This window comes from Lepidothrix coronata, unplaced genomic scaffold (genome assembly GCF_001604755.1).
Source record: "Lepidothrix coronata isolate B3197 unplaced genomic scaffold, Lepidothrix_coronata-1.0 Scaffold74, whole genome shotgun sequence".
Taxonomy (NCBI): domain Eukaryota; kingdom Metazoa; phylum Chordata; class Aves; order Passeriformes; family Pipridae; genus Lepidothrix; species Lepidothrix coronata.
The window spans coordinates 1,816,761-1,835,283 of NW_016690254.1; the positions used below are offsets into that span (position 1 = coordinate 1,816,761).

At 37.7% G+C, this 18,523-nt stretch overlaps 1 protein-coding gene across 6 annotated transcripts in view; it reads right to left on the minus strand.

Annotated features, from left to right (window-relative positions):
• The window catches only part of NCAPG2 (non-SMC condensin II complex subunit G2), a 48,699-nt gene extending 30,378 nt beyond the window's left edge, over window positions 1–18,321 (minus strand). For 5 of the 6 annotated variants that reach the window (XR_001875556.1, XR_001875555.1, XR_001875557.1 and 2 more), the window contains exons 1-11: window positions 18,047–18,235; window positions 17,303–17,399; window positions 14,049–14,240; window positions 12,951–13,065; window positions 12,271–12,428; window positions 11,345–11,479; window positions 8,230–8,324; window positions 7,367–7,436; window positions 6,600–6,686; window positions 4,686–4,781; window positions 221–346 (exon numbers count right to left, since the gene is read on the minus strand). Coding sequence is in view for 3 of the 6 variants with exons in the window: in XM_017819418.1 (XP_017674907.1) it covers window positions 221–346; window positions 4,686–4,781; window positions 6,600–6,686; window positions 7,367–7,436; window positions 8,230–8,324; window positions 11,345–11,479; window positions 12,271–12,428; window positions 12,951–13,065; window positions 14,049–14,240; window positions 17,303–17,377 (1,149 nt within the window). In the remaining 3 variants the exon portion in view is untranslated. Of the gene's footprint in view, window positions 1–220; window positions 347–4,685; window positions 4,782–6,599; window positions 6,687–7,366; window positions 7,437–8,229; window positions 8,325–11,344; window positions 11,480–12,270; window positions 12,429–12,950; window positions 13,066–14,048; window positions 14,241–17,302; window positions 17,400–18,046; window positions 18,236–18,268 lie in introns of those variants that run through there. The other variant, XM_017819417.1, reaches the window with a different exon arrangement.
• Window positions 18,322–18,523: the final 202 nt, after the last annotated feature.

The following is an 18,523-nucleotide window of genomic DNA, read 5'->3' on the forward strand; positions in this document are numbered from 1 at the left end:
TTTCCTTTTCAGACTTGAAAATGGTGTGTGCCATCTGCTATGAACATACTATGGAAATTTAAAATATTAGTTTATTTTTGCATTTTCTGCAACAAAGACCTGTATTTCCCTCCAAATACTATCCAGAAGTTCCATACGTTTTAATTGCATCAAGAACTTACTTTTGAGTTAGCTTTGATGAAAGTTTAACTTTTAACATTTTAGTTTCATTAAAACTTACAAAAAGCTCTTCAAACTGTTTCTGAATTTCATTGTCCATCTCTTCAGCATCAAAACTGGGATCACGAAGAGGAAAAGCATCAACAAACAAAAATGCTGCGTTTGCTCGAACTTCTGAGTTTCTGGCCTGTTACAATGGAGGAAAAAATATTGTTTCAATAAGGACAGACAGTTAATATCCAGAGGCATATCCTGTCAAATACTGCTTTCCCAACACTTTTAACAAGTTAGTGTTTTTAATTAAGTAGATGGAAGAGAAGAATTTATAAATGCATGGGAGAACTTATGATCACATATGAGTTTTAACGTGTTACTTTACACTTCCACCCGTTCAGTAACACCTGAGTTATTGTTACAATCAGCTTTCAAAGAATATCAACTTCAGTGACCCTGAAGAGTCATAGTCAGAGCCCTTCTGCCTTCTGTAATGCTGAATAAATTAAAAGCAATTGGGATTTCTCTTGGTTGCCTTAAAGCTCCTCTTCAGGGCAAAAGAATCTTGAATTCAAGCAGATTAAATTACAGAATTAATTACCTTGCCTGTCAAGAGACAGGTGATTTAATTGAAAAGCTCAAGCCTATTTCTGCTAGAAAACAGTATTTAGTAACCAAGCATCAGAAAACCTGGAGAGCAACTTATCCAGCATAAACATATTATTCATTTCTGCATCTGTGCACAGAAGGAATGTTCTGAGCCCCAGGCAGCTCATCAAAAATCAAAAATCTATGGCAAGCCTCACAACCCCCAGACATTATCCCATTTGTAACAGTTTTTAGTGTATTCCAACATACATTTTACTGGTTGTAGAGTCCCAAATGCAAAGAAAAATGAAAAAGGTGGATATTTAGACACTCATTCAGTGAAAGATAACTGACCTTGTGGACTCTTAAAGGACAGAAAAAGAGCAGGCAATGAAACGATGATGAAATACAAGGCATCTCAGGGAGAAACCTGAAATCTAACCATCAAACTACATTTTATTTATCAGAGATAGCAGTGCAATGATTAAGAGCCTCTTGGAAAGAGATTAACTTCTCTTGGAAAGAGGGAAGGAAGAAATTTGTTCAGATTTTGAGTCTAAATTAAAAAAAAAAAGAAATATATGTATGAGACTATATATAGTGTAATAAAACAAGCAAAGTAGGCTTAATTCTAACAGCAAGACAAGAGACAGCTCAGGGAACCTCCTGACTATTCTAATAATCCAATTTTCTTCTTCCCTTGTCATAAGGAAAGTTCAGATCAAAGGCAGGGAAAAGAAACATGATTATAACCCTGTAATATTTAGACTTAAATAAATTAATGACAAATAAAACCAGAAAGACACAAAAGAAATGAGTAACAATTATTTCATTTGCAGTCTATTTTGTATTTCTCTCCTGGACCAATCCTGATATGGTGGATCACATCTCTGGGTAGAACCAGAACATTCCAAATTCTTCTAGTCAACAAAATTAATAGCAATTCTAAATTGAATCCTACAAAGGCAAAAAAAGCCACATACGTGCATTCTTTAGCTAGGGACTTTATTTATCATGGGTAATGCAAACACTTTAAAGGTGGAAAGATCATAATTCTTAGTTCTATCCTATAAAGCTGTAGAAAATCCTTTAACTTTGAGCTTGTCTATATTTAAGAATTAACATATAAGAAGCTAATATGTGAATTCAGGGTGAAATAGCTCTTCTGCACTAATATTGCATGTGAAAATTAATTCCAATGTGTTTTTGTGCAATAACCTAGACCTTATCTACCGTGGCCATTCCAGAAAGTTAATTTCCATAAACTTTCTAAGTGCATTACACTGAATTCCATTAAGCTCACTTTAATTCTGAACTGCGTACCCACAGTTCAAATTCCTGCCTTTAATTAATTGGAGTTTATCCCAAATGTATTTGCATATTCAAGCTTGTAGAAGAGTAAATGTCTTCACAGAGGTAGAACCTAAGACTTTAAATTCATATCCTGTTTTAAACCACAATGGCTTTTCCATGCAACAGCCTGCAGTTATTTAAATGACTAATATTTCTTTATCTTTATGCTTGTACTATTCTGAGGAACTTTCGGAACCTTTTTGAACAATATTTTAACTTTTTCCTTCATTTAATTTTCAGAGCTTTCTTTTAAATTTCATCTGGTCTTACAGATCCTAAAATTCACTTCCAATTATTAAAAGCACCGTTTCCCCAGTAGTTTAAAAGCGTGGGATGTTAAAAAAAAAAAAAAAGACAACCAAACACACCACTTTAAAGGACTCACTTCCTTCAACAGCTTGAATTCCTGGAGGAGTGGTTCTTGACTTTTTCAGCTTGATAAGAAATAGCTTAATCACTACTTATCTCACACTAAATATCCATATTTTTATATCCGTATAGCTTCTTATACTAATAACCAATTACTGCACAACTATCTCTGTTATGTTTGCATGACACCTACTTTTCATAATAAAGATGTGAAAAATATGAAGAAGTTACATATGGGCTTAGAAAAACTTCAAGTTGCATAAAGGCTTATAAAAATAAGTGTAGGTAGGAGCCCCAACAGAAGCTTGTGTGAACTAAGTATGTGCAAAACGAGCCATTTAGGAAGAAACAGAGAACTCTGCATTACAAATATGCACTCTAAGTTTAAAGATTCCAGACATGAAATCAAGTAGTTTCAACACAAACAGTTCTGGAATTTGTTACGACTGAAGTATTTTTGCTTTCTGCAAGAAGGAGGGGCAGCATGTCCTTTGTTTCGTAACCAGTGTTCTAGAACAAGATTTGTTCTTCACTGTATTAAATTAGGGACTTGGCTAAAATAGGAGCATCAAACTGGTTACCTAAAATTAAGCTGACATTTCAAGCTTTGCAGTAGAATCCATAAGGATTCAGTAAGGACAATTATAAGCTTCCCTTCTCAGTTCTGTATCTTAAACTACTGCTGATTCTGAGTCACAGCAACAGTTACTTCAAAACACCAAACACTCCAGCAGTACTGTTAGATTTGTTCTAGCAATGGAACCATTAGTGATGTGAAAATTAGGAATAGCAGCTGTTAAAAATTTCAACCACTTCTGGAATCAGTGAAATTCTCCCACTGTCTTGCTGCAAATCAATAATTAACCTTTTTTCCCCTCAAGACATACCTTTCTGCTACATTTGTCCAAATAAACCTATGCAGATTTAGTAAGGTTTGACAGAATGTTCCTCCAAAATACTGCAATCTTATATTTGAGTTCTGGGCTTTGGAAAGTGACCACTAACCTCCATTTCCAGGCAGCAATTCCCCTAAGAATGGAATACTGTTTTGCTAACTACTCTGAAACTGGTTCTGAGACATTAGTCAAGAATTTTACCATCTTATCCAAAATCATTTAAACCCCCTACTCTTTTCAGGGACAAAAAAAGTAGAAATTAAGGAAGCCATGCTTTGTAGCTATTATTCTCTTGCACTAGGAACATACATGTTTCATCCAGAAGGTTCCTTGTTTATATTCATTCTAAAAGGATGGAATCCAACCATTAATGTAAGACCAACCAAGATACTGGGCTAGTGATGAGTCTGTTCATCTTCCCACCTCTATCACAAAGTTCTTTAGAAACTCTCAACTCCTTCCTGGACCTCATAAAATCCATTTAAATCAACTTTTTAAGTTGATATTAAATAGTTTCAACTTTAAGAATTTCAAACACTTCTCCCATGGCTACAGAAGATGCTGTACGACCAACCAGCAAATGAAACTGTAAATGTTTAACAGCACTTGACTGGGCTGTAACAAATGGTATGTGTGTGCTCTCACAATCAGGGATTTCATAACCTCAGACAAAATAAGAGCTGTTCACAAAGAAGGAAGCTTGGCTCATCTTAATCACAGAGTGGAACTGAGTGGGCAAACTGCAGTAGGTCCCTTTTAGTCTGTGCATGCAACAAAGACACACACACATTGTAAAAGTAGAATAAATTTCATTCTGAACACGTGATTAAAAGCATATCCATGGCATGAATGTCTGTACATACCATCAAAGTGGAATACAATTTTTTCTAAAATAATACCCTAATAAATTCATTGAGTTGTATTCTAAGGCTGGTAAGTAATCAGAAGGTGAGAAGGAATCCTCCTCTGAACATTTTTGGCTTTGATAATAGAGCACTGATAATTCCCTAAAGAACTAAACAGAATACAACATTACACAACATTTCCAAATTGAGAAGATGTAATCCTGGAAAGCACTCTAGGTACCTGTGAACAAAACTGAATTATAGAAGTAAACCACATGAACAAATCAGAATATTGTTGTGCATACTCTGCCTAATTACAACTTGCAAAGTTACTCAGCTACATCTGAGATGTTAAACACCGATTCTGTTTTTTGTAGCCATTTCATTTCAAAAGCAACTAATAAAAACAGAAGATGTGGGAGGGACCCAAAATTTAGCAGTTGGAGAAAAACAGTCCTGTTTTCTGAAAAGGATAATTTACCTTCAGTGCTCTCCAAAGGATAGGCTGATACAATCTATAGAGCATTTCTTCCACTCCTTGACGAACTCTACTTTGTTTATGAAAATAACTCAGCATCTAAAGAAAAACAAACAAACAAACCAGTCCCCAAACCCATTTTAACAGTATTTTCCACATTCAAGAAGTGATAAGGAGTTGTCTCATTTCAAAATTTATGTAAGACCAAAGAGTTTTCATAGTATGGAAAACAATAAAATTAGACATATTAATTGACCCTATATTTTAATAAAGTCTCAAAAATAATAAAACTAAATAGATCTAATAAATATCAAATTTTATAACTTTATAGATCTACAAATAAGAAAAAGCAGTGGCTAGAGACTTTCACAGAAACAACTCATATTTTGTTACTGTAAAAAAGTGTTTTTAAAGTAACTGTCAGAAACACTTTGAAACCATGACATTATCAACTACAGATAAATAAGCCTTTTCTCTTTTAAGAACAAAGGAACATTATTTGGTAAGTGGAGTTATCCAAATACAAATCTAAAAAGGTAATACATTTTTAGTGCATTGATGAAAACCAAGTATCAGCACTCCTTGGGACTCAAAACTGTGCCTAGTTGGCTAAAGATCCTCTTATTTTTGTATCTAAATCATGCAGAAAAGAAAAAGAAAGTGGAAGATAGAGTAGAATATGAGAAAGAACACCAAGTAACTTGATATGAAGTAATTCTTCCACCCAAAACACGGGTCAGTTTGAAAAGAAGTTGACCCTCTAGTGGTCAGTAGCTCAAGTATTCACAGGTACACATGGATGGGGAAGCCCGGGAATACCATCCACAGAAAGGACACTCTGGGGAAAGAACAGCTTTTCCCTAGGTTTTGAACACACTGGAGTAAAGACATGTTACAATTTATAAGAGACTGTATAGCTCTTGTTTCTACATGATAATAAGGGATCTAACCCAGGACTAATGGCAAATCAATACTGTCTTGTACTAGATTTCATCAGAACAGGTGACTATCGAATATTTGCAAGACAGACATTTGTGTTACAGCCAGAACTCTGAATTCAGAAGGGAGAGTTCTCTGTGTTGCTCTCCCCTCCTTCACTTCTCTTCCAACAAGAGGTAGCCCAAACTTTGCTCAAGTGAGTGACAGTGGTTGGTTACTCTCCCAGCTGCTACAGGAACTTCTGGATTCTAAAGGACCATTTTAAATTAAATTCCTGCCTACGGAAAAAGAAAACATCATTCAAATTTACTCTGAGACCCACTCTCCCTGCAACCCAAAGACAGATTTATTTGCTGTCCTCTTTCAAGATTAGAAGCTTCTGAGCCTGAAACACATGAAATGCCCTGTCAAAAGTGTATTCCATCCATCAGGAATCACAGGACAAGGAAACCCTACAGATATGAGAAAAGAAAACAGAACAACCCCCCAAAAAAACCAAACCAAACCAAATCAAAGAGCCAATATAGTAATATATGCTGGTTTGTCAAGATACATATTGCACATACCACTCATAGCCATTCACTCACTCACTCCCTGTCCTGTGGGGTGGGAAGAGAACTGGGAGAGAAAAGCAAGGTCATGGGTCAAGACAAAGCAGTTTAATAAATGAAGGAAAGAGGATCAGAAAAATTCCCAAAAAATGATGCAAATGCAATCACTCACCACCTCCCACAAGCAGATCAATACTCAGCCAGTCTCCAAGCAAGTACTACCTCCCCAAAATCCACTTTTCCTGTTTTTATTGCTGAGCATGATGGTTATATGGCATGTAATATCCTTTTGGTCAATTTGGATCAGCTGTCTCAGCTGTGACCCTCCCAACATCTTCCTCATCCCCAGCCTACTTCCCTAGGGAAACAGTGGGGAAGAGAAAGCCTTGGCACCACGTGAGCACTGCTCTGCTTTACAGGAACTTACCTCTCTAACTTTAGAATGAACAGAAGAACTTCTGGGAAGATGAATTCCATGATGCATGAAATCCTGGATGCAGTTATGTTCCAGTTCCTATAGTAAGAACACATACATGCTACTGTTAACACAATAAAACAATAATAAGTACTGTGGGTGTGCAGCAACTATATTATTCTCTAAAACAAGCAAATGAAAATAGTCTTTGACGTTATTTCTTACTTGGCTTCTGCTTGGCCCAAATTTTTCCATGCTGCAGGCCTGTCTTCTTAAACTGATTTTCAAAATTTCAGAATATACAGCTAATCCAATTCTCAGAACCTAAAAGCACCCCCACACGGTAAGTAAGAAGTTTTTGGTATCTGAAATTTTGCTCTGGAATTGTTGTGATGCTGTAAATATGCTTTTGATCATCTCCATGGAAATCCACAAAAACTAGATAAATACTTGAGCTATCAACTATATAGACTTGCACATACTGAATAAAAGTATGTGCATAACTCAGATAACTAGTGTGTCTATGAAAAACACGGTGTATGTCCATAGTTGTGTAAACAATACTTCAGCTGCAGAACTACAGGTGTTTAAATGCAGCCAAGCTGATCACAATGGGCAAATATTCAAAGCATGACAAGCTGTTACTCTTTGACAATGCTGAAGATGCCTTTTCCTTGGGGAAATAATTGTTTAGGAACATTCATAAGGTTGAAAAGTCATGTCTGTTCCCCACCTTAAAATTCAAAATTATCCAAATGAAATTTCAAGCACAGTCTTACCTCTATGAATTCTCCTGATACCTTCTTCCAGGACCTGAAGTAAACTTCTGCAATGTATTCCACCAAGGATCTGTATTAACATATGGGAAACACTTTCAAGCAAGCATCCTAACCATATCCATGTACAATTCATAAAGTTTTTTAAGTACCAATAGTATTCTTCATTCCGTGCATCAACGTTGTCAAGACGAAACCACCTTTTCAAGTCTACACGGCTAATTACACAGTAACTGTTAATTAATGAAGCCAAGCACTATTACATAACACAGGAAATACCTCTTATGAGGGGAGAGTCAAAACATTGGCACAGATATTTTATCATTTATCTCACAGTGAAAGCCTCAAATTCTTTATACAGATGTACAGGTATATATTACGCTAACTGAAAGCATTAGAAAGCCTCTGATTTTAATGTGAATAGTTAATTCTGTAATATTTCATGGAATAATTTAAAAATATCCATTTTTTTCATCCATCAGTTAAGTTCTCAGGCTATGACTGATCCTGAAAGTCACTTCATATGAGAACATCTGTATCCAGAATCCTACCAAGTTAAATCAGAGGTTGCTCAGAGGAAAAAACAGAAACCTCCTACAAAAGAAGAAATGGAGCTGGGATGCTCACACAAGCACTGCAAGTAACCCAGTCCAATTTCTATCAGTCATTTGCTTTAGCTAATGCCAAAAAAGCATTTAGGCAGGTCAGAGAACTATTAAACGAAGTTGCTGAAACCATATGGCAGTTATAGTCAGCAGATTTGAAGGTTTCTGGGTTCTGATACATTTATCAATACTCTGTGTTTTTACAGTGAGACATTAGCTGAGCTCTTAACCATCATTAAGTACTCTAAGTGTGATGCATACCTTGGAAAGAACTGTAATTGGTTTTTAACAGTTCCATGTATCATCCTAATGAAGTTTATATTCCAGCTGAACAAAAAACTCAGGAATCTTCTTCCCTGTGTGGAGAGGAAGAGGAAAAAGAGGAAAAAGAGGAAAAAACAGAGAAGTCAAACCTAGGAGGAATTCCCACTTTAAGAGATACCTCAAAAATCAGTAAATGCAGAGCTTAAAGATCAAAAGAAATGACATCTTTAATTTTAGAAGTGTAGCTGAGATGGAAAAAATTAAAGTTTCTTAATTTTTAAACAGAATTCAAGCATTACTCATACTGTAGAGAAAACACAAAACAAATGGACACATGGATGACACATCTGCCTGCACTTCCTCAATGTCCATTCTCCTTTGGCATGACTTCCATTAGTATTCCATAATGACAAGGGATCGTGCAACTCAGGACCCTCACATGGGCCAGAACCCCAGAGCTCTGTCAAGTGCAGTGTCATTCCAGGAAGAAGGCACAAATAAAACACCACAACAACTCTACCAGCACTGGACATGGAAACGTTTTTGAACAAAGCCACAGGGAACAGCTGGGCCACTGAGGACAATAAATGTTCTGATTAGCAAGGACAGTTCCTCTGTTATTGCACGAAAGCTAATATTGCAAACCTCCTGGAGTTGCTTTCATTCATGAAAACAGAAACACTTTTTTTCTCATATTAGTTTTCATTCACTTTAGCAAGTCAGAAACAACGACAACAATCTGACAAGCAAAGGCAGTGAAAGGCTATGGATGAAGGAAACAAGCCATTGCTTTTCCAGAACCAGCAAGATCTGCCCATGGAATTGGAGCCTTACAAAGTATCTGTACAGGCAGCCCCACTCCTGGTTCATCTTACAGATGAAGTGAAGGCATCCAGCTCCTGAGACTTTAAAATGCTTGATCATACATGAGGGTGAGTCAGCCAGCTGTAAGGGTCCTTTGTACCTGTCAGCTTTCTAGCCAAAATTAATCAGGAAAATTAATAAGGAAGTGCAACAGTAAAAGAGCAGATTGGCAGAAGTGCAAAGGGTCACTGAACAAACAGAGGCACTTCCAGTGAGAGCTGGACAAACAGTTGTATTCACACCTATGACAAAACTGAGAAAACAGAATGCCAGTCACACTTTGAGTTGGAATATTCCAGAGTAGAGGAGATGGAAGGAAGCATATAGCTGGAAACTGCCCTTTAGTGGAATTGATAGCTTAAATGCCTTTGGATCAAGAAGTAATTCAGAAGATCATAAAAATCAAGACCTAAAGGCTAAATATAATATCAAGATCCTTGGGTACAGGTCTGATGGAATCCTTTCTGTTGTCAAGAGAGTTGCTTCTATTTAGGAAAAAAACACAACTTACTATTTCCTACTTTGGTGGTCTAATGTATATATGAGTCCCAGTGGGCATGTCACACATCAACATCCCTGACAAACCAGTAGGTCAAGGGAGTCTTGGTCTACAACTTCTGCCTCAGTGAGGCAAATATGAGGACAAACTCAAACTCATCTCATCTTCTACAATCCCAGCAGCAAGAAAGATAATAAAAAGCCACCAAGTAGCTTTCAACCAATTCTTTTTTGCCTTAGATTTCAAAAGACTGAGCCTGATCCTGAAAATTATGGTAAGTGCCTCTAATTTAATCTGCTGCTTGTGATCAATGGATCTGAAATCATCAGTGGGATCTACATCCACAGCATCACGAGAGGTAAACTGCTGATAGGTGAGCAAGACTGTGAACTTGTCACCTTTGGGGTTAATACATTATCAGAGTGTTGGTGGCTGGTGCTGCTGTGCTTGTGGACACTGTACATGTGCCTTAGTCTGTTGTACACACACATGGAAGGGGAGCAAGGAAGGACAGAGTACAACAGACCTACCTCTACAAGACAGTAACATGCTCTGCAGGGCTCTCCAGCTGTTTGATAGGAAACCCCATCAGAACAAGAATGTTTTCTTACATCACAGAGGATCACTCCACTGATGCAGCCTGATAAGCCTCTGAGAAATATTACTCTGTGTTGAATAGCACAGCCTGGGAAGGCAGGAACACTGAACTCCTCGATCTTGCAACAAGGTATAACTGTACAATTCTGTATCAGTTTAATCTGATTTAGAACGAGGGTGTTTGGAACACTCCTGACCCTTCTTTTCAGTCTTGCACGTGATCAACCAGTCCAGGCAGTTAGTCTGTTTGAAAAATAATCTTACTATGAAAAAACAGCTACCTCCTTCAATCAACCCATGACATAGCTGCTTGAGCATTCATACTGTGGAAAGGAAAATGGGAATGCTCAAAGCCACCAACTTTGTGGCAGGTATCTAAAACCTGCACTATCAAACATCTCACCTAATTCACTTGCTACCCCCATTTTTAAAATGCCATATCCCCACACTGCCACAATCATGCAGCAACCTTGGAGCTTATTTTATGACAAAAGTTTGTATATTCCATGAAATGGAAGATATATATTTTAAACATGCAAGGAGGAGTCAGAACTTCAGAGACAATGCCAGGTGGTCTGGTCACTTAACCAGAAAAAAAGGCTTGGATACCACTATCCTGGTGCACAAGCACAATCTAAAAACTTCAAAACAGCAATTGCTCACTGAGAGAAATGTATGTAGTCAAATGAAATATTTCTCATTTTGCTGTAAAGTTCGGTTCTTTTTATGCTACTTTCAAAACAGACTATGGCAATGCAATCTTCTAAATGGAATCATTTAGAAGGAAAATTATTTTGCTACAGTTATCTGTCTCCAATAAAAGAAAAAACTGCTATAAAAGAAGAGAATTATACCAGGGAATGATTTTAAATATTGAGGGACATGCACTGAAAGCAAAGCACTTGGTTCTTATTACCTCAAGATACAAGAACCGGATTGAAGATTTAGACAGATATTTTCACACTTTAGTGTGAAACAGAAATAAAGGTTTTTCCAAATGAAACAGAATATCACCCATTTATAGCCTGGAGTCAGAGCTGATTTGCCTCATGTTGCTACCTACTGTACTGTAAAAAAAGACTTAATGCAAAACTGTTAAAAGCCACCAAATCTCAGTGGCATAAAATCACAGTAAGATAAAATTTTGCTTACCTCTTCCTTCTTAATGTGTTTTACACTCATAAAACACTGAAGCAACAAGTCCTTGACTTCATTACTCTCCTCTGAATCATAATCAAAACAAAGTAATGCCTGATGTAGATTCCACAGACGAACTATATCTGAACCCTGACAGGAAAGATGCAACCCACATTATAGTGAATAAGGTATTGCTTTAATGCACAGACACATTTAAAGGATTTTAAATAATGAATTTGAAATGCACTGTTAGGCAGAAGATTTTTAGATTGTAAAATTATGAGCACTAATTTCATCACATCGCAGGGAAAAAAATACGTGTAACTGCAGAAATACTGACTTCCACCAAATGAAGACATGCTGAAGTACAGAAAGAAATCTGCCATTTCATACAAAATACATTAAAACTATATTCAAAGCTTCCACTTTTGAAGCTTCATACAATAACACAGTTAATACACAGTTAACAGGGCAAAACAGAAGAAAATGTAGTTATTAGGAAAAAAGAGAAGAAATAAATAAGTAAAGGATACATATATTGGGTTAGTGCAAAAGATGTATATCACAATAGTCCAAGTAATTCATGCATTTAAAAAAAAAAAAGAATTTCAGTCCAATAATAGAGAAGGAAAATTATTTGTAGAATGATAAAGTGTAACATAAAATGAAGCTTCCCACAAAACTTGCTTTTATGAGTAGCTGAATGTAGTACTTAAATCCTGGATTATCTAAGAGAGTTAATTGCTATCGAAACCTTGGTCATTGTACTGGACAAAAGAGTAAAAAGATAAAAAAGAATGCAAAAAACACCCCAGTTCACTTGTGAAACTGATGCCAAAAATCTTTAAACTTTGTTCTAGAGAAGGCAATGTTTTATTGGAGGGATCATCTTTCTTGACTTATTAAAAAATAATCTGAAAGTCAATATAGCTTCAGCATACCACAGCAGCTTTATGCAGGCTTTTTCTTAGCAGAATGATAAATAGAGTCTTCCCCAGAACCTCCTTCCCTTCCAGTCCCTTCTGCCACCACATTTCACATACACGTTGGATAGCATCCTGTAGGATTTTTTCAGATGCAGGTAATGCAGGAAGAATTCCTACAACAGTAATAAAATAATTATTTACTGCAGTGAGCCAAGTTATTCCTGTAAAACAGTAGCCTGTTAGTACACTAACTGTACCTCACAGTGTCAACCAGCTCTTGCCACATTTACACACCTTAATGGCTTATTCTCTCTGCAGGTATTTAGGCAGCTTTATCAGCTCTCAGGGGTTGGCCAAGTTTTTTGAAGAGTAATAATGGAATCTTAAGTTTTGTCTTAAAAATAATATAAGCCACAGGGCAATCAAGGTTACCTATCACTGAGTGAACAGCTGGGAGAAAGAAAACTATTTAAAGTTCCAACTTCTAACTTGTGCAGCTGATTCTTAAGTAAATGCTCCCTTAACTTTGTCTCAGTAAGAGCTCCCATCAGTACCAACTCTTCTCAGTACCAACCAGTAAACCCAGGACACCTGGGAATTCTGTTTCACAGGCCAGTTGGATTTCAGTCAGCTCAAACAAACAGCCCACTATACACATTTGTAAAATGCTGGATTCTGTACAGATAAGTACCCACCATTTAATATAAAAACACATTCTAGAAGAGCTTTGTAGTTTACATTTGCATCCACGGCAGGTATGGAAGCAGTCACGACAGCTGTCACTCCTTGGATCACTGCTACAGTTTGGTTCTGAAAGAAAGTCGTGTTAAGGAAACAATTCTGCAGTTTGTTTTGGACTCAGAAGATAATTTCAACAAGAAATAAACCCTAGCAACAGAGAGCAGAGCTCAATTATTATGCTTCCATTTTGAAGGAGGAGCATACTGGCACCCAAAACCTATCAAATAAGAGGCAAAAGAACAGAGTTTTAGAGTACATCTGCTTCAAAAAGTTTGAAGAGGGCTGTCAGCTCCAGCCAGTAGATAATTGTGACTGTACATGTGTATCCATTCCTCCACTAAAAACCTCATCTGCAACAAACCCACTCAAACACATCCATTTGAGAGCTAAACAAACCTTAACTAGCAGGGTCTTGTGCAACTCAGGAATGTGTAGATCTGCTCACTTTGGATCCAGGTCCATGACTGATTTTCTACAAGCCTCCAGGTCTCCCCAATGGTTTCCCCACTACATTTCTTTTCTTTCTTCAAAATTAAAGTAACCCTTTTCCCTGATATTCTCAAGACTAGATAAGACTACAGCAGATGGAAGTACATGAGAGTCTGAGTCAGAGAAATTCTATATAGGCTCCATTTGTGGAAGGGACATTCAGATCTAGATTTCATGATCTTCATTCGAAGAAATGGCAGAACAAATCAGGTAGTGAATTTCTTATAGGATATGCCAGATACTTAAGGAACATTTGCAATATCAACATTCATTTACTGAAATAAGACATACAAAAAAGCCCAATTAACTCTACTTAGAAAACTACGTCACATCTTTCATAATTAAAATTACCAGCAGATCTAGTGTTTTATAGTATAGACCAATCATAAGTTCAGCTTAACCCATGCATAAATTAAGTCAGTTGAAAATGGGCAGGGGGGTGATGTTTGGAACTGATCTTATTTGATAAGCCTGGCATGTTTCTAGATGCTATGGAAATATTCCATTTTATTTCCCCAAAAACATGAAATACTCATCCTATTTTCATTTTACAAGATTCTTACAATTTCTGGAGTTATCTCGACTTCCATGTGATCATCACTTTTATCACCTCCAGTCCTCTGCCACGTTTCCACAGGGTTCTCCATCAAGTTCTCTGTCAACAGCTGTGTCAGTCTCTCCCATAGCACTTCCTTTTTTTTTCTTGGCAATTCTTGAAGGAGTTCGTTCAAGTCAAAACGATCAACTGTATTTTTCTGTGAGTGGTCAGAAGATACCACACAATCCCACATCAGTGAAGTGGCTTTTATTTCATCATCACATTTTCTAAAATTAACAGGTTTTTTTTTACATTAAGGAGATAAAATATAACTTCTAAAAGTTTTTTTTTTTTTTTAAAGAGCATAAGAAATTCCTACTACTTGACTCTTTATCATGAAGCAAGAGTGCTGCTCTTGAGACAAAAGCCCTTGAGAGCAATGGAGACAGTTCCATACCCTTAGCTAAGAAGCTCACAGTGGCACAGAATTAAAGTCCCTGATGCTATCTTTGCTATCTTAAATACAGATTGATGGTGGCTGTGGAAAGAAAATCCTTAGGCAAGGACTAGAAGTGTAACAGTCAGTACAGCCATAGGAAACAGCACTCCTGATTCAGGAGCAGGATCTGCACATGTCAGTGCTCTGTACACTGCACTGTTTTAAAGGTCCCATCACATCCCACTCCTGAGCACATCACCCCCACACTCTCCTCTTCAGCTCTGTTGCCATCAAAGAAGGGTAGGCAAGCTGCTAGGAAAGGGAACATGCAGAGAAAAGATGAGAAGGAAAACTGGGCACAGCCAAGAGGAAGTACAGATGATTTTTGAGACATAATTTGCAACACTGAAATGGAAGGTTTACTGGATCAAAAACACTTCAGAGGGAAGAGGGAGAATGTCTGTGATCTTGAAATAAAAATATTTTTCCTAAAAAACAGGAATCAAAATGAAAAAGTCGAAGGTAAAAAGAAAATTAGAAAATAATGAAAGAAGCAGCTCTAAGTATTAGAACATTTCCAGAAGGGCATGAGAAGAAAGATCCTGTTACATATTTATAAGAGAATGTCTATCCTATTGTACAGCTGGAAACAAATACAATAAACCAAAGGCCTCACAGGGAGTTCTGCAGCCCCCTCCTTCAAAGAAACCCAAAGGACAGGATATTAAGATTGTACTGTTTTGAATAAAAAGAATGAATTCATAATAACACCAGAGCTTTCGAATCTTTCTTTGGGATGATCTGAGATAGAATTATTCCAAAATTTATAAGGGAAAAGGATCACACTGAACTACAGTCACATCTGTGACTCCCATTTTTCTGTCTAATAATGTATTTTCTTGAATTGGAACAGGATTTAATGGAAAAAACCAGCACCTGATAAAGACCTCAGTGAACAGCACCACATTATGATTACATTTTTAAAAGATTACTAAGAAAGAGGAGTGAAAAGCCCACGACAAACCTTGAAGGAAAATTAGCAAACCCCAGGAATTTTAGAAGATGCAAATTAAACAAAACATTTAAAAGAAAAATTTAAGAGGGGTGGTGTGTATATTTAGAAATAGACATTGAAAGAAGTAGTGGTGCTAAGAACAGAATTTTTAAAAAAATCTTAGAAGACAAATTCTGAAGCTAACACATCAAGTAAGTAAAAAAAGCAGGGCAAATGTAATACAAACCCTAAGGAAAGAGTGAAGCTCTAACCATGCTTTCTGCTTCCTTCTACGTTTATATATCCACTTCTAAAGGACAGAATACACAACCACAGCCTTCTCCAGAAAAGCAGACAAGAATTTCTCAAGGGAGATTCTAAAAGGAGGATCCTCATCCTAACACAAGATGCACACACCCTCCATCTAAGGGTTTCAAAAGGAAATTAATAAAATAACTCAGGTCTCTTGGACACCAAAAAGTAATCTGGATATTCATGTTCCCTTATGCTAGAAAGGCATGAAAACAGTTTTAATCAATATTCTCATTTTAGCTGGTGACAAAGTTTCCAGAGATATTGGCATCAGCTGAAAACTGTTGCAAGAGAACCCTTGTGAATTGGTGATGAAAAATAAAAGGATGAAAAAAACCCCATTTTCAATCCAAATAGGCCAAGATATGTTAAGATAAATTACTGAATGCAGATGGCAGAAACAACACAACCAAATCAATTGAAAAGGAAACACTGCAAGTACCATATGTTGTCCTAAACAAGTTTCTTGTTGTTAGATTTGGGGGAAAATGGGAAGGAGACTTTAAGCAAAGGCACTCTGGTAATAAAGCTGTCATCTCTAATTACATGCACTCATGCAATTGGAAGAAATAACAAATTTCTTGAAGAGATTCAATGATGTTTCAGAGACGAATTTTCTAAGTTTATTATACAGAATGTGGTTGTGGGGTTAATACATTTGCTGCATTGGTACATTAGTTCATGCCTCTGTGGACACAGAGGTCAACTGATCCACTTAGTACACTGACACAGATAATATCAGGGAAATACTGATTAGAAAGCTTAAGAAACTAACTTCACAATACCATTTATAAAGGCAAGCAAAAGATGTTTAGAAGAAATCTGGTATATCTTAATACCAGACAGATTGAAGCTTAGTGGAAAACACCACAATGCAATTATCTGTCATTATTATGCCAATATCATATATACAATGTGACAATGAACTTCTAATAGCAGATTTCATGGGACTTCTTTTGTTGTTCCTCCCACTTCTCTCCACACTGCATTTAGAGAGAACAATCTATCCCTTCTTGGAAGCATTCAGTGATAAAAAGAACTATTAAAGTACAACTAAACATGGACCAAAGAAAAATGGACAGCCAAAACTATTACATGAATGAACACATACTAGTGAAACATTCCTCTGCTGTGTTTGTACATTAACTCATATTCATGACATACCAATAAACTCTTTCATAGGTTGAAATTTAAAAATAGAACACTCCATCAACATCAAATCAGTTGGGTTTTTTTTAGTATTACCACAGTACTAATAATTTCTTTTTTAAAAAACTAAACTGTACATGGAACAACCAAACGTCTGAAAAATTAGTTGGTTTATTAATAGCAACATTTCAGCTTCTACAACTTTTTCAGCCTATGTTCCCTTAAGTGCCATGTGAACTTATTTTCTACAGCAATCATTCCAGCACATCTGCAAGTACCAGATAAGCACTTTCTGTCCCTTTGTCACACAACTTCTGCATCAATAACAGCCTTATGATTTCATAAGTGTATCACTGCAGATACAAGTGCACACTGGGTTACTCACAGGATTCTGAGTGTAATGCAGGAAGTCTTCAATTGACTCTTTAGACACAACTTCCAAAAATTCTTCACGTTTCATCGTGGAATTGTTTTTCCTTGCTCTATAAACAAAACATTAGACAAGGTACTGTATCTCAAAATAAGACCGTTTTGGTCTCAGTTACAGTTATATATTAGTTATATATGCAGCAATTATGTATGTATTATAGTAGTTATATATATATATATATATATATGTATATATATATATATATAACATAGTTACAGAAGTTTTCCCTTCCAAAATACTGAATCAGCATCTAGATTCACAACATCACTAGGCTGCAGGGTTTGCAAGCTTTCTTTTTAATTGTTTTTTTACTAAATTAGTCTTGAAAAAGAGCTTTTAAAGGATACTTTGATTTTTAAAAAAGCACAGCGTATTATTCAGCACATAGCCCCTATTTAAGCTGGCCATCGTTCCCGACAACAGCATTTACTGGTATGAAGAGTACTGTAAAATACTCTGCCTCTTTCCCTTCTGTCAAGTGAAAACTTTGGGAGATGGGCTAGGCCACTTTTGATACCAAGAGCTTAATTTGCACACCTAAGCATTCCCTCCATCCCAGGTGATTCCTGACGTGCTTTCCCCATCCCTACGCGTTGGGCCACATGACAGAACGGGGCGGGGGCCACTTCTGGGCCCCGTCCCGAGTCACCCGGGGGCTGCCGCCAGAGAAACAAGCGGGAAGCCGGACGGGCCGCTTACCTCGGGCTCCCTCAGAGCGGCGACACCCTCATGGACCCGCGGGACGGGCTGTCAGCGAGGAACCGCGCGCAGGAAAGAGGAGCCCGCGCCGCTCGGCAGCACCGCCGGAGGAGACACCAGCCCCGAGACCGCTGGGACGGGACACCCTTGGACACCCCGGGACACTTGGGGACACCCGTGGACACCCCGGGACACCCCCGCCCCCCTCGCTCCCTCCCTCACCCGCCGCTTTTCGAATCCTCCCGCGCCGGGCGCTGAGCGCGGGCAGAGCTCCCGCCTCGTCTCGCGAGAGTTCGGCCGCCACCTCCTCTCGTCCCTCCCCTCCCCCGCCCACCCGCTTCCTTCCCGCGCGCGGCCCCGCTGAGGGCGGAGGCTGCGGGACCAGCCCCCGGCACGGGGCGGTGTTCAAAAATCACGGAATCCCAGTCAACTGGGGGGGAAAAGACCTTTGAGATCTTCGAGTCCAACCTGTGGCCG